The 15,029-nt window shown below is 39.3% G+C and overlaps 1 protein-coding gene across 1 annotated transcript; it reads left to right on the forward strand.

Moving 5' to 3' along the window:
* LOC109829082 (mitochondrial import inner membrane translocase subunit PAM16 like 2-like) lies at window positions 10,970-15,018 on the forward strand. Its single transcript, XM_020396160.1, has 4 exons — window positions 10,970-11,104; window positions 11,687-11,774; window positions 13,906-14,036; window positions 14,454-15,018. Exons 1-4 carry the CDS (start codon window positions 11,102-11,104, stop codon window positions 14,574-14,576), a joined length of 345 nt encoding a protein of 114 aa, XP_020251749.1. The 5' UTR covers window positions 10,970-11,101; the 3' UTR covers window positions 14,577-15,018.

The raw sequence follows: 15,029 nt of genomic DNA on the forward strand, positions 1-15,029 counted from the left end.
TGAGTTTTTCACGGTCGACCGCCGTTCACCCCAACGGCTCTTTTTGTACAGATTCGTATTCCTGATTTTCTGGGATTTTTATTGTTTTGTTTGGGGTTTTGGCTGTTGGTTTCTCTTCCTATATAAAACCCTCAACCCCTCTTCTATCAGTAACCAAGAAGTTTTTTAAAACAAAAGTTTAATAAGGGTTTAAGCTTGGTTAGTTTGTTTTAAGTTTGGGGTATTACAAAGAGGAGCTTACATCAGTTGTTGAAGAGTTCATCTTTAATATTTCATCATCATCTCTTTGTGTTTATAGAGAAGTTTCCTTAACTCTATTTCCTAGCAGTTTTACTATTGTATTTTATATCAATCTTATTGCTAGTTCTTATTGAGTTATGTTTTATTTATTCTCATTGTTACTCACACCCACATGAGCTTATCGTATTTTTATACATAGTATATTTGAGTTTGTGAGAGTTGTAACAATTGAATGTGAGCTTTCATTGTGTTCTCATCTATTGTAGAGAATAAATTTATTATTTGTTACATTGTGAGATTGTAAAGTTTTCGGTGAGCTAGAAAACCGAGTGTGAGGAGTGAACGTTGATCGGTGAGCGTTGAAAACCGACATTGTGAGTGTGAGTGTTACGTTGATCGGTGAGCGTTGAAAACCGACATTGTGAGTGTGAGTGTTACGTTGATCGGTGAGCATTGAAAACTAACATTGTGAGGTGTAAACGTTATTTGGGTGAACGTAGAAAACCAGATTGTGATAGTGGATTTCTTCCTGGGAGTGGGGAGCGGAGACGTAGGACGGAATGTCCGAACTCCGTGATCATTTGCTTGTGTTTGAGTTTGCTTTGGCGTTTCATTGGTGCTTAGTGTTCATTACATTCTTATCGCCATCGTATATTACCCTATCACTTTTGTAGATTGTTTATTTCACCCTTGTGTTAGTTTATATATCATTGCATATATTTTTATCATATAGGATATATCTCATTGTTCATATTGTATATTCTTGCTCATATCATATTGTATATCTATCTTGCAAGAATAATATTTTATCTCATTGTTCATATTGTATATTCTTGCTCATATCATATTGTATATCTATCTTGCAAGAATAATATTTAAATTAGTTTTAATTAGCATAAAATCAGATTAGATTAGCATAAGACTCTAATCACCCCCCCTCTAGGGTCTAACAGAACCAACATACATGTAGTCCTCAAAAGCCTTTACAACTTTCTAAGGAGTATTTGCTAGGTACACCATTCACTAGATGGTTAAAACTACCTTCGACACCCCTAAAAGCCCTCCACAAGAAGACACACCTCCACGGTTGATGTCTTCCTTGAACAAGCAACACCGACCTCTAACTGCCATCATAGATGAACTCCATCTTCTGGATAACCTAGAAGCTTGGAGTTCGATCAACAATGGTACCTTCTCACGAATATAGGTTCTCATCAGATCAAAAATCGCTTAAGCTCTGACTGGCGATAGCTCCAGGAGCAGCGATTAAGTCAGTGTTAGGAAACTCGGACCATGGCGACTCCTTTGAGATGAGCCTCCACCCACAAGGGATGAGATTGTGGGAAAAACTTAGGGCCCTCTAGATGTATCTTCCCAGGAAGAGTAGACTCGGCCCTTCAGCGGATGCCAGCACCACCAAAGTTGAAAAAGCTCGGGTGGTCGAGGCATGTGACTCGCATGATCCTTGTAAGGGAGACCTCTCCATTCACAGGATGGTCCGACCATTAGTACTCCTGAAGTTCCTTCAAGAAAAAACCCTTAGGGTTGTCATTTTCAGGGAGTACAATACCGACTGATGGATTCTCTCTCCAAATGAGCATCCATCACAGAAGGTACCATGTAACTTCTAGTCGAACTCTCTTAAACTCAAACCAGGAGATCATCGCCCAACACGATCTGCGGCGTCTGGACGGTTCCTTTTACTAAAAGCCGGTATGCCAACCATCCGCCCTCAAGACCTCAATGAAGATCTAAATTCAGAGGAAACTAGGTTGATGAAATAGCAAATAGAGTTCCAACTCATCTTCTCTTACCAACAACTACTCGCTGATTATAAAAAGCAAAATTCGACTAAAGAGCTTCTATACTGGCGGCCTCATCCATAATGAAACTACCTCTGAAGATAGACGGAGCAAAAATCACAAGTGGTTCAACACCCTTAGAGCATTGTATATCTACAATCAACGCTCTCAATAATGTACAAATTTCAACATCAAAAGAAATTTTTACGGTACACAGATCGACTCCTGTCCTATACCCTCCATGGGCCCAAAAACCTAGTCAACTCTTTAGAGTTCTAGGTGTTCGACTTCTCAGTCGAATCACAAGCCCTCGATACCTTTTTAGAAATAAACTTGAGGCATTAACCCTTTGGTCGACTCCCACATTCACCTCTCAACCATATGGTGATAATGAAGACCTAGGCACCTACGTAAGACCTAGGCATTCAACCTCAGAGTTGTCATTTGACCTCAAAGCTACCAAAGACCTAATCAAGCTCTCAAGAGTTTTAGGCATTTGACTCCTCACCGAATAACAAAGCCCTTGGGGCCTCTTTAGAGGATAAACCCAAGGCACAACATATGGTCGAATCCTTCAGTTACTCGACCATCATGGTTATTTACAACACATGCGTCCAAATAAGTCCTAGGCAACACAACTTCAGGGTTGTTATGTCAAACAAAGCCCTTGGTGCCTCTTTAGGATAAACCCAAGGCACAACATATGGTCGAATCCTCCAGTTACTCAACCATCATAGTTATTTACAATACAAGCGTCCAAATAAGTCCTGGGTGACACAACTTCAGGGTTGTTTTGTCAAACAAAGCCATTAGTGCCTCTTCAGGATAAACCTAAGGCACAACATATGGTCGAATTCTCTAGTTACTCGACCATCATGGTTATTTACAACCCAGGCATCCAAATAAGTCTTGGGCGACACAAATTCAGGGTTGTTATGTCAAACAAAGCCCTTGGTGCCTCTTCTGGATAAACCCAAGGCACAAACATATGGTCGAATCCTGTAGTTACTCGACCATCATGGTTATTTACAACCTAAGCGTCCAAATAAGTCTTGGGCGACACAACTTCAGAGTTGTTATGTCAAACAATGCCCTTGGTGCCTCTTCAGGATAAACCCAAGGCACAACATATGGTCGAATCTTCTAGTTACTCGATCATCATGGTAATTTACAACCCAGGCGTCCAAATAAGTCCTGTGCGACACAACTTCAGGGTTGTTATGTCAAACAAAGCCCTTGGTGTCTCTTCAAGATAAACCTAAGGCACAACATATGGTCGAATCCTCCAGTTACTCAACCATCATGGTTATTTACAACCCAGGCATCCAAATAAGTCCTAGGCGACACAACTTTAGGGTTGTTAAGTTAAACAAAGTCCTAGGTGCCTATTCAGGATAAACCCAAGGCACAACATATAGTTGAATCCTTCAGTTACTCGACCATCATGGTTATTTACAACCCAGGCGTCCAAATAAATCCTGGGCGACACAACTCCAGGGTTGCTTTGTCAACACGCCATTGGTGCATTCTCAGGAATAAAACCAAGGCATTAACCCTATGGTCAACTTCCATAATCATCTCTCGGCCATACGAGGATATTGAAGACCTAGGCAACTACGTAAGACCTAGGCATCCAACCTCAGGGTTGTCATTCAACCAAAAATGGCTTTGCTACCTATCGGACAAGCCTAAGGTACGAATTCTAAAAAAAAAAGAGCTTGGCTGATGGCTCATCGACATAAAAACTTAAGCATTCGTTTATCAAGTTTTTATCGAACAAATGACTCAGCCATCATACGACACTAAGTGAACTAATTGTTTTAAGTCCCCTGCACAGGTCAACACATCACAACTAACTCACCCTAGTAGACAGTTCTCAAATCAGAACAAATCTATAAATTAACAAAGGCACCTCAAGGATGGAAACAAAACTAATTTTCATTCAAAAGAGTTACTTTATTACAATTTTCCTTACAACATCTGAGCCTAAGGAGGCTTAAAAAAAGAAAACAAAAGAGATAGAAGCCATCAAAGCTCTCGGCGAGGTCCGGAAGCAGAACATGTTCTCCTAGCAGCGGCGACAGAAGGATCTCCAAAGGTCTCGGCAACCGACTCGTCCTCCCCATCATCATCCAATAAATCCAACTCCCTTCCACTCCTCTCGACCTCCCTCAAAAGGTCAAGGTAATAGGAAATGCGGGAAGGATAGAAGTAGTCGGGAGAAGGATACAACTCAGGAGGCACTAGAGAAGCAAAGTAGTCAACCCCGGCCTTACACGCCAAAGCCACCTCTACTCTTCCCAAAAGGCCATGGCGCCAGTTCTTGACTATCTCCTTCCTATACTTCTCTGAGTCCAGACGAGCAAGCCTACCCTACAAATCCTTGATAATTGCTATAGACGATTGATCCCTCGACTGCTGCTCCTCAAACTCCTTCCTCGACTTCTCAAGGGAAAGTCGACTCGATCGAGCATCCACCTCAGTCGTCATCCTAAGATGCTTCTTGGACTTGACCTCTCCCTTCAATAGGGCCACCTCTCTTTGCAGATCCTCAATGGTCTCCACCTGCTTGGAAAACTGGATCTGAAAGCTCTTCAGGAGCTCCTCCTTCTCCTCCAGACTTTGGTGCCAAACGCTCTCTCTTCGAGCCAACTCGACCTCTAAAGCAGCGACTCTCTTAACTGCCTCTTCACTGGTCGACTATTCTTGGGCTTGCTCTACTTGATGCAAGCGCACGAGGCGACTATACAAGGCCCGTTCTAGAAAAACTCCCCAAGCCAAGCAAGCTTGGAGAGCCTGATGTATGCCGACATTCGACATATCCTCCAAAATCCTCCCAGCAACACCATCCTCCACCTGGCTTGATAGAGGCCTGATTCTTCCTCTAAAATCACCACTCATCCCAGCCAGCTCTTTACCAGAACGACAGAAGGGCTTAGACACAAAACTAGGTCCAACAACATCCTCTTCGATTGATGGAGCCAAACAAATCCACGCCAAGAGAAGACCCTTCTACAGCCCCACATTAGCCAAACGGCCGAACCGAGTAACTAAGGGACCTCTCACGGCCGACGAAAGATCCTCGACATATTCAGCCCGAGGTAGACTCTCGGCCCTTGCCCTTCCTCTCACCAAGGCAGTAATTTCGCTCGTTCGAGGCATTAAGCCGACCACCTCCTCAGCGCTTAGGGCCTCCCTCGGTCTCTTTGCGGGCCTAACCAAAGGAGAGGTGTTCCTTGGGCAATTCGGCTGTAATTAGAGCAGTTGGAGTTTTAGTCTCTTTAGAGACTTTGTGGATCTTGTGCATAGCCTTGGGGCTAAGTGATCTAAAGGAAAGAACTTCCTCATACTTGGTTTGATCAAACTCAACAATAAGAGTTTCGACGGTTGTTCCAATGAGATGAACATCGGATTATGTCACCACTTTTTCGTCGAAGAAGCTCATCCCCAGCAGAGTCGCCATCTTTTGTTTGTGGAAAATTTATAGTAAATAAAATGAAATAAATTTAATTTATATTTTTTTGATCTTAATTACAATTTGAATTCCGATTACAAAAGAGAGAAGAATTAATCTGAATTCTCCCCTTTGTTTAAGTCTGGGTTCTTCACGCTAGCGATGAGATACCTCTCTCGAATGCTTGTATCGAGTTTGCTTCTCGTTGACGATCTGAACATCTTATTTCACTGGAACGGTATCTTCTCCTCACGATTTGACGCTGTGGAGGACTTGCGTAGCAAGTTTGAAATTCTGAACGAGTTGATAACTCAAATCAAGTTTAAACTCTTGTAAAAGAGTTGATTGATCTTAACCGTAATTGGTTAGACAAGCTAAGCACGAAGATAGCTCCAAGAATCTATTGTCGAGAAGATGATCCGAAGAAGCCGATCTCTAGATCTCCAAAATTCTCAAAGATCCAAAGATATCCCCCCTCCCTCCGATCTGAACTAAGCTGATCTTTCAGCTATTTATAGGTGATTAGGGGGTGTAACCGCCCCTAAAATCACTCCTTTGTAGGGCTAATAGGATATGACCGCCTCTTAAATCACTCCCGAGTGGAGTTGTGATCCCCTCAGATCGTGGAAAATGGTTTTGAAACCGTTCAACTCGTGTTTGAATGAGTCAAACATAAAATCCGCGTTCTGGCATGAATTCTGTGTTCAAACGTAGCGTCTGGAAGCTCATTTGTAGCATCTGGAAGCTGCATTTATAGCATTTGGAAGCTACGTTTGCAGCAATTTGGAAGCTGTGTTTGTAACAATTTGGAAGCTGTATTTGGCAGCGAATGGAAGCAGTGTTGGTAGCTTTCGGAGACTGCGTTTGCGGCCGAACATGAGCTGCGTCGTGAGCTTGAGCTATGTCAGCGATGGCTGATAAGGAGCTGCGTCCGCGGTTGAATTGGCGCTACGTCTTGATGCTGAAACGCATGGAGGACTTCCGCGTCTTGGTTTGAGGAGACCGTTAATTTGTAATCTCTTTTTGTCAGAATATTACAAAGATCTTCGTTTTGTAATATTTGCTTTAGCTCTTTGATATGTGAGAGTCGTCAGGTTGTAACTCTCGCTGTTGATTGTGAAGACTGTTGATTAGAGCTTTCATCAGTTGTTGTGAAGATCGTCAGATTGTAACCTTCATCGATCTACATGAAAGTTTTTAAATTATAGACTTCTGGAAACCATCAAATTGTAATTTCTATCATCGGTGTTTGATGAGGATCAGCTATCTGCAGTAATTTTTGGACAACCTACAGCTCCATCGAAGAACAATTTCCATACTCGCACAACTTCTTGAGTCATGCAAGCTTTTGCAACCTCATCTGGCAATTCTTCATATAATTTGGAAGAATCAGTTACTAGATGGTCGGCTAAGAAATCAGCCAAAATTTGGCCTTTGATAGACTTCTGAGGCATGAATTGCATTGTATACCATGACAGAAGGATCGCCCATCTTGCAAGGCGACAATTTAGTGAAGAAGGTTTCGTCATGAGTACCCTCAAAGGATTTATCTTAGAAATGATATGGACTGTTTGTTTGACTAGGTAGTGCCCCATTTTATGGATTGCGAACACTAAAGCAAGGCACTCTTTCTCTACTGGGCTGTTTCGATGTCCAGCTTCGATCATGGTTCGGCTGAGGTAGTAAATTGTCTGTTCATGATCTTGGTCGTCATTCAGAGCTAAAAAAGCTCCAAGGGAATGATCCATAGCTCTCACATATAATAGGAATGATTTTCCTAATACTGGGGCCACTAGGATGGGTGGTTGGGTGAGGTATCGCTTGATTTCCTCAAATGCCTTTTGTCAGTCTTCATCCCAAACAAATGATACTTCTTTATTCATTAACTTGGTGAAGGGTTGGCAGTGTCCCGAAAAGTTGGACATAAATCTTCGGATGTAGGCAATCTGCCTTGCAAGCCTCTGAGCTCTTTGATGTTCTTCAGAGACGACATTTCTTGGATGTCACAGACTTTCTCCTGGTTGAGGGAAATTCCCTTGAACGTAACTATAAATCCAAGGAATTTACCGCTAGCTACCCCTAGGAAAGACTTGGTTGGATTCATCTTCAAATGATGTGCCCGTATAATGTCGAACATCATCTTCAGATCTGAAAGATGATCACCTTTATTTTACCTTTTCACTGCAATATCATCCACGTAACACTTAATCTTCTTACGTAGAGGTTTCTGAGAGATTGTATTCATGAACGTTGATAGGTTGCACCAGCGTTCTTCAGCCCGAAGGGCATCACTGTATAACAATACACCCCCAGTAGTGTACTGAAGACTGTGTGCTTTTCATCTTCAGGGTATATTTTGATTTGGTTGTATCCTGAGAATCCATCCATAAAAAACATTCTTTCATACCCACAAGTATTGTCGATCATGACATCTGTGATGGGAATGTAGGCATTAAAAATTACATATAGGTTCCAAACATAGCTCAAGATGAAAAGAAGACGAAAAACATCATCATCTAAGTCAAAGGAGATCATCAGAAGTAAGAAAAAGCAAAGGAGTATGCGAAATAACGCAAAAGAAGAGTCAGAGCTGTCTCACAGTTGGTGAGACATCGTATGTTGTCTCGTGTGACCGAGACAGTATACACTGTCTGGGCCACACGAGACAGTCGCAGCTGTCTCACCAACTATGAGACAACTACCCCTTATTTTCTAACAGTTTTGATTGGTTTCGAGTGGTTTACACGACTTCATAACTGCTTGGGAACATCCATAAATGCAGAGAGGCCATTACAAACTAAAAATCTACCCATAATCTCTGAAAACCATGACGTTTAACAGAATGGGTGTCGGTTACAAACTGCCTGGAACTACTCCCTTTGGCCGAGATAGTGAACACTGTCTTGCCCAAAGGGATTGACGGTTGCGGGTTGTTTTAGTTTCTTATCTTCAGTAACAGCTTCCAGAGGCTATAAATACCTCATTAGCACCCATATGCACGAGGACCAAGCAAATCTAAGAGCAAAGACTTTGCATCTTGGCGAACTTGTGAGCACGAGAGAGAATTCTTCACCATTTTCAAAAGATCTCAAGAGCCTTCAGCGTTTCCTCGGTTTCAAACGTCAATTTGATATCGGGAAGAGTATTTATCTTACTTCACTAAGATATTTACTTCAGATTGTTGTTTCCAAGATGAATAATGACTTAAAGTCTTCTTCACGATCAACTCGGATCGTTAAATTGGTTGTCCACGAGCTAATGCGTCCCCGACACAGGCAAAGATCCCACGCAAGCAGTGACTAATAAATAGTCTCTGCGTGTATTTCTAGGGAGTTTTCTTTTTGTTTTATTGTAAAGATAAGTCTCTTACAAAAAGGCTCACTCTTGTGTCTCTATTTGTAATCGATAAACGATTATAATAGATTCTATAATAAAATTGATTCTCGACGCAAACACGCTAGCGACTACAGTGGAAGCCACCAGCCTCGGCGTCGAAGCTGGAGTGTCACAACTGATGAAGATCCCAGTTGACCCAACGGTCGAGTATGAGTTCGACCAAACTAAGTTCGAGGAGTATCTCTCCTCATACTCATCAAGGTCTTCATCGCTCCGCAAGTGCAGGAAGATTTCATCTTCAAAGAAGGTTTCTGATCTTCAACTCCGATGAAGGCTATGGGTGATGACTCTCGCCCAGTCGTTGCTGAGGCTTCCCCTCGCAACACCACTCTGGCGATCAACGAAGTCGGAGGCTCTGCTCACAATGGCTCCTCCCCAGTTAAGGAGTCATTCAATACAAGTTACTAACTCTGATGAAGAGAACTCGTCAGAGACAACGCCAATGTCTTGCTCGTCAGCTTGCGAAGGCCTTGGAATCGGTAGATGGATTTCGCTATTTTGTGGACTTGGAGTCTAGGAAACATCAAGCAACTAGATCAATCCAACAACAAATCGCTGGCAATTACTCCAAGCCATCGACTGAAGAGTGGGTTCTCAAATTTAATCAAAATTAATAAATTGATCAAGACAAACTAGAAATTATTCTCTTATAAAAACCTTGCTCAATTTCTTCACTTCATGATCCTTCCCCAAAATCTGATATTTGAGGAAAAGATGGAAGAGAAGGTTTGTGGACGATGAGGATAATTGATGAGGTAGAGAGAGCGGGACTGCGTTACCAAAGGAATTTCGTAACGGATGGAACAGAGAAGGGAAGGAATGAAGATTTAGGGTTTTACATCTTTTGATTTGTGAGTAATGGGAAAAAAATTTACCTTCGTTAAGTTAATAAAATGAAAGATGAGGACAACTTTGTTATATTTACAATAGCTGAAGGGTAATTTGGGGTAGGAAAAGTTTTTTGGGTACTCCCTCTTTTAAAAGGTAGATGATAGATGATAGATGATTAGGGGCTATTTGGATGCCTTAGTGAAACTAGGGTTATGATATAATATGGAAAGCGGTTATCCACCTCACAACTTACCATTTGAGTATTTACAATGTTTGGTTAGGAATCATTATGAATCCTAAAATAAATAATATTATATTATTTGGATAGCATAATGTAAACTTGAAAACTGATAGTTATGTGTATCCTATTAAAATGTTTAATTCATAATGGATAGGATTACCATCATGATACACAAAACACTCTAATAAGGCCCCTCTCATAAGAATGGAGGGACCTTATAGTAATTTTAATTATTTGAGAGACTAATTTTGAAAATCATTAAGAATGGAACCTAATACTACTTCAAAGATTTGAGTGGCTAATTCAAAGTTTGAAAGATTAAGGGCTAAGTTGAAAAGGAAAAGAAATAATTTATGGTTATTGTAATCACACGGAGTGCTTTTGTTTTGTTTTTTTCATTTCTTTGTATCTAGCTGATACATCGCCATCTTTTCAACAAAATCACTCCAAATTAGAGTGATTTTGCATTCTACTACACCTTATCAAAATATGTTAGTTTTTCATGTCAAAGAGATTCAAACAAACATGGTAAAGTAATGAAAGCTGACTGTGGGGCCCATTAACCGACAGCTTTGTCAAAGAGATTCAAACAAACATGGTAAAGTAATGAAAGCTGACTGTGGGGCCCATTAACCGACAGCTTTACATAATTTTCATAGCAAAAAATGGTAAAGTAATGAAAGCTGACTGTGGGGCCCATTAACCGACAGCTTTACATAATTTTCATAGCAAAAAAATGCAACCAAACTGGCCCTTTGATAGATATGTTCTTTGAAATTTTAACACATGTCAAATGCTCTAGAATTTTGACACGTGACATTTCACGATATTACTTTAGTTTATTGTATAGATAGATGCGTATTTTTATGGACCAGAGCCCGGCATAAAAAACTAAGCCAATTTTAACCAAAAAAATTTGTTTCTACCAAAATCGAATACATAAAAAGCCCATCACTAAATCCCGGCCCGTTTATATACCTAAATAATGAGTTGATCGGTTCTCGAATTTTATTAGAGCCCGTACTCTTCTTACTAGAGCCCTCAAGTTTTATTCTTCGTCCCCAAGTTTTGCTTCCTCGAAGAAAGACTTACTCGAAATTTGTCGATCGTTTTCGTGGAGATCTTGATTGTCGCGAAATGGTTAGTCTTTATAATTTCTCTATTTGATCTTAGCTCTCTCTCTTTTTCCTTAGAAAATTTCCCTTTTTTTGTTTGAAAGTTAGGGTGTCAGGTCTTCAAGTAATCGATTTTTTGGCTGAGCTAGGGTTATAAGAAAGTAGATATCTTGATTTTATTAGATGTATGCGCGCTTCAAGCTCTAGATTTGGATTTGATCCTCGTGATTTGTCGAAAAAGATTGAGATTTTTTTTTCTTTTTTTTAAGGTTGAAAGGATGTGCTTGATCTTTCATCTTCCGTGGATCTCAAATATATCAATAGGTTATTTTTTTTAAGGTTGAAAGGATGTGCTTGATCTTTCATCTTCCGTGGATCTCAAATATATCAATAGGTTATTACTTGAGTTTTAAAGTTTACACTTTCAATCTTTCATCTTCCGTGGATCTCAAATATATCAATAGGTTATTACTTGAGTTTTAAAGTTTACACTTTCAATTTCAGATATATGGATTTGATTCCTTAGGATAATCAAATAGGTCCAAGTTGTGCAAAAAGCCATTTTTTATTAGATTTCTAATTTTTTCTGGTTTTATTGTCAAAATAGGCTGCAAAGATTCTTGCCAACTTGATCGTTATGGGTTCTGGGATATTGGGAAGAGCCGTATTTCAAGCTTATCGCAAAGCACTGGAAAGTAAGTTATTTTCTGCCTCGCGATGGGTTTTTATTCTTCTCTTTGTTTTATTTGTATGACGAGAGCACATTTTCACTCATATTTTATTCAAAATAATCACTTATTTTGATATTTCTTTCTGTGGGTATGCACAATGATCTGAGTTTGGAAGCTATTCTGGTGCTAGATTTCATTCTTAATTTTGTCCTCTTCTAATATATCTACATTATTCTCTTTCATCAATACCACTTTATACTTATATTATATCTTTGTTTTCGCTACATAATATGTACACTAGGTTCTTCTCTTTATTGCAGCCTTCAGTTCTTATTCTATATGATCCCTTATCTTTTTTATTTCAATTATAATATTCCTCTTAGGTAACTGGATCCCGTTAATTGCTTATTATAGGTGGTTAGAATCAATGGTGTGCTTGCTTTTTAGTTCACTTCTGTCTGGGTTTCGACTTGAGCATATCTTTTGTAAGTTTATGACTGCCTCGGTCATACCTAGAAGTCATTGGCTGGTAACTGGTTTAATAGTAAAGAATAAGATAGATCTCTTGGTGTAATGGGAATACTGGTATGAATGTTGTACATAAAAATCTTAGGTGCTTTGGCATAGATCGATACTGCCGCTGTTTTAGGCTACAACTGCTACTGAAGGCATCAGGCCTCAAGTAACATGAGATAAGGACATAGCAAGTGTGAGCATATTATTGTGACCTATCATGTGCTTCTATCGATCCTTTATCAAGATAATATTTGCTCTTTGCCTTAAGATTAATCTACTATTCTATATGGTTTTGTTGGTCTAGGTAACCATCTAAATAAGCATGGGATGCGTTGTTGTCAACAGTCTCAAAAGGGTTTTTCTAAAGCCCCTTTGTAGTTGGGGGAAAAAATCACTGGCCTGTTAAGAGCAAATAGCATCTCTAAATAGTAGCAACATATGAATAACGATGGAGAGTTGAAAGGCAAAGAAAAATATATCTCTATGTAGTTTTTGTGACCGAAGAAGTTTTTTGGGGTCTCCCAAGAGAAATTGTTGTTGGTTTGGTAATCTGGACAAATATGTCTATGTGGCAAATATATGCATGATGTGTGAAACTATGGACTTGTTGGTTTGGTAATCTGGACAAATATGTCTATGTGGCAAATATATGCATGATGTGTGAAACTATGGACGAGATATGTATTTTTGATTATGTATTTGAATATTTTATCATAATAACTCTTAGTAAATTAATATAGCTTGTATAAATTTAGGTCCCAAGAGAAAATGTTGGTTTGGTAATTTGGACAAATATGTCTACGTGTCAAATATATGCATGATATGTGAAATTATGGACAAGATAGAATCCGACCCGTACTCTTCTTATTAGAGCCCTCATATTTTATTCTTCGTTCCCAAGTTTTGCTTCCTCGAAGAAAGACTCTTATTTGAAATTTGTCGATCATTTTCGTGGAGATTTTGATTGTCTCGAAATGGTTAGTCTTTATAATTTCTCTATTTGATCTTTTAGCTCTCTCTCTTTTTCCTTAAGAAAATTTCCCTTTTTTTTGTTGTCAGGGTTTGAGGTCTTCAAGTAATCGGTTTTTTGGCTGAGCTAGGGTTCTAAGAAAGTAGATATCTTGATTTTATTAGATGTATGCGTGCTTCAAGCTCTAGATTTGGATTTGATCCTCGTGATTTGTAGAAAAAGATTGAGATTGCACGAGTGCTTAGCTTTATTACGATCACGGTTTTTTCTTTTTTTTTTAAGGTTGAAAGGATGTGCTTGATCTTTCATATTCCGTGGATCTCAAATATATCAATAGGTTATTACTTGAGTTTTAAAGTTTACACTTTCAGTTTCAGATATATGGATTTGATTCCTTAGGATAATCAAATAGGTCCAAGTTGTGCAAAAAACCATTTTTTATTAGATTTCTAATTTTTTCTCAGAGTAACTGCAAGTGTTGGAATAAGAACCAACATGTGTAAATAATGTAGTGATTGAATTTTGCCCATCTGTGGATTGACTTTGTGTTGTGCTTTGATAGCCGATCTTATTTGGAATGTGAAAAGATTTGATGATATGATGTTGATGGTGTCGACAACAATTGGAGGCTCTTGATTCTTATAATATCTTTTGTGTTTGCCATTACAGATGCCAGCAAAAATGGTGTTGCACACGAAGCGATTAACAATATCCGAAGACCGAGTAAAGTTTTGACGGAACAAGAAGCTAGGCAGATTTTAGGACTGACCGAGCAGGCATCATGGGAAGAAGTTTTGCAGGTAATTTACCTTTGGTTTTGATATTTTCTTTTTCTTTTATGTTAGATATTTATTCTTCAGTTCTCTATTTTGTTTCGTTATGTTATTCATTTATTCTTCAATTATACACTCTCCATTTCTATTTCCCTACGTTGTACCTGGATGGGAAAAATTTAAGAATTGATGTCAATTGCATTCTTTGCTATGATTTGTTGGGAGTGTATAGTTATAGAATTTGTTGGTAGGAAATGGTGCAAGAAAATTTAAAAATTGGAATTTTAGGAGAACTTCCCATTAATGATTTTGGAGAGTTCTCACTTTTCCTGGGAATATTTAAGTTGCCATGTTCTGAAGTCTTATAGTCGGTTTATTTGTAATGTGCATACAGAGTATAGTGATTTTTGTGCATCTGATGTCTGAAAGTCTTACTACATGCAGAAATATGATGCATTGTTCGAGCGGAATGCTAAGAATGGAAGCTTCTATATTCAATCAAAGGTTCACAGAGCTAAGGAAGCTTTAGAGAGTGTCTACCGAGGGGACAGTACAGGAACCAGTTGAAATATACCTGATTTTTTTTGTTCTGGGTGAGAGGAAGCCATATACATGTTGCATTTATATCCTTTGAAGTCCCATGTTCTAAATTAGCAAGTAATGATTTATGGAAGAGGAAATGTATATATATTCCTAAGCCTGATGTATAACTTCAAAAGAATAAGACCTTGGATGTTGGCTTGTGGCGGCATAACAAAGGGCGTGAAGTGAAAAAGGAGCGTGCGCTGAAGTTTTGAATCGCGGAGATTGGCGACTGTGTTCTATTTGAACCTTGTTGATTGCTTAAAACCTTAAGTGTAGTAGAATAATCTTGTGGATGTCATTTTGACATTTTATTAGTATCTCATCTGAGGATGTTTTGCTGCAGGGCAGGAGCAAAAAAGCCTTTATGCTTTGCTTGATGAATGTTTTGAGATCATTATTTGGCGGGTTCATTATTTTTTTAAAACATGTAGCGTG

Source organism: Asparagus officinalis, chromosome 1 (genome assembly GCF_001876935.1).
Source record: "Asparagus officinalis chromosome 1, Aspof.V1, whole genome shotgun sequence".
Classification (NCBI taxonomy): domain Eukaryota; kingdom Viridiplantae; phylum Streptophyta; class Magnoliopsida; order Asparagales; family Asparagaceae; genus Asparagus; species Asparagus officinalis.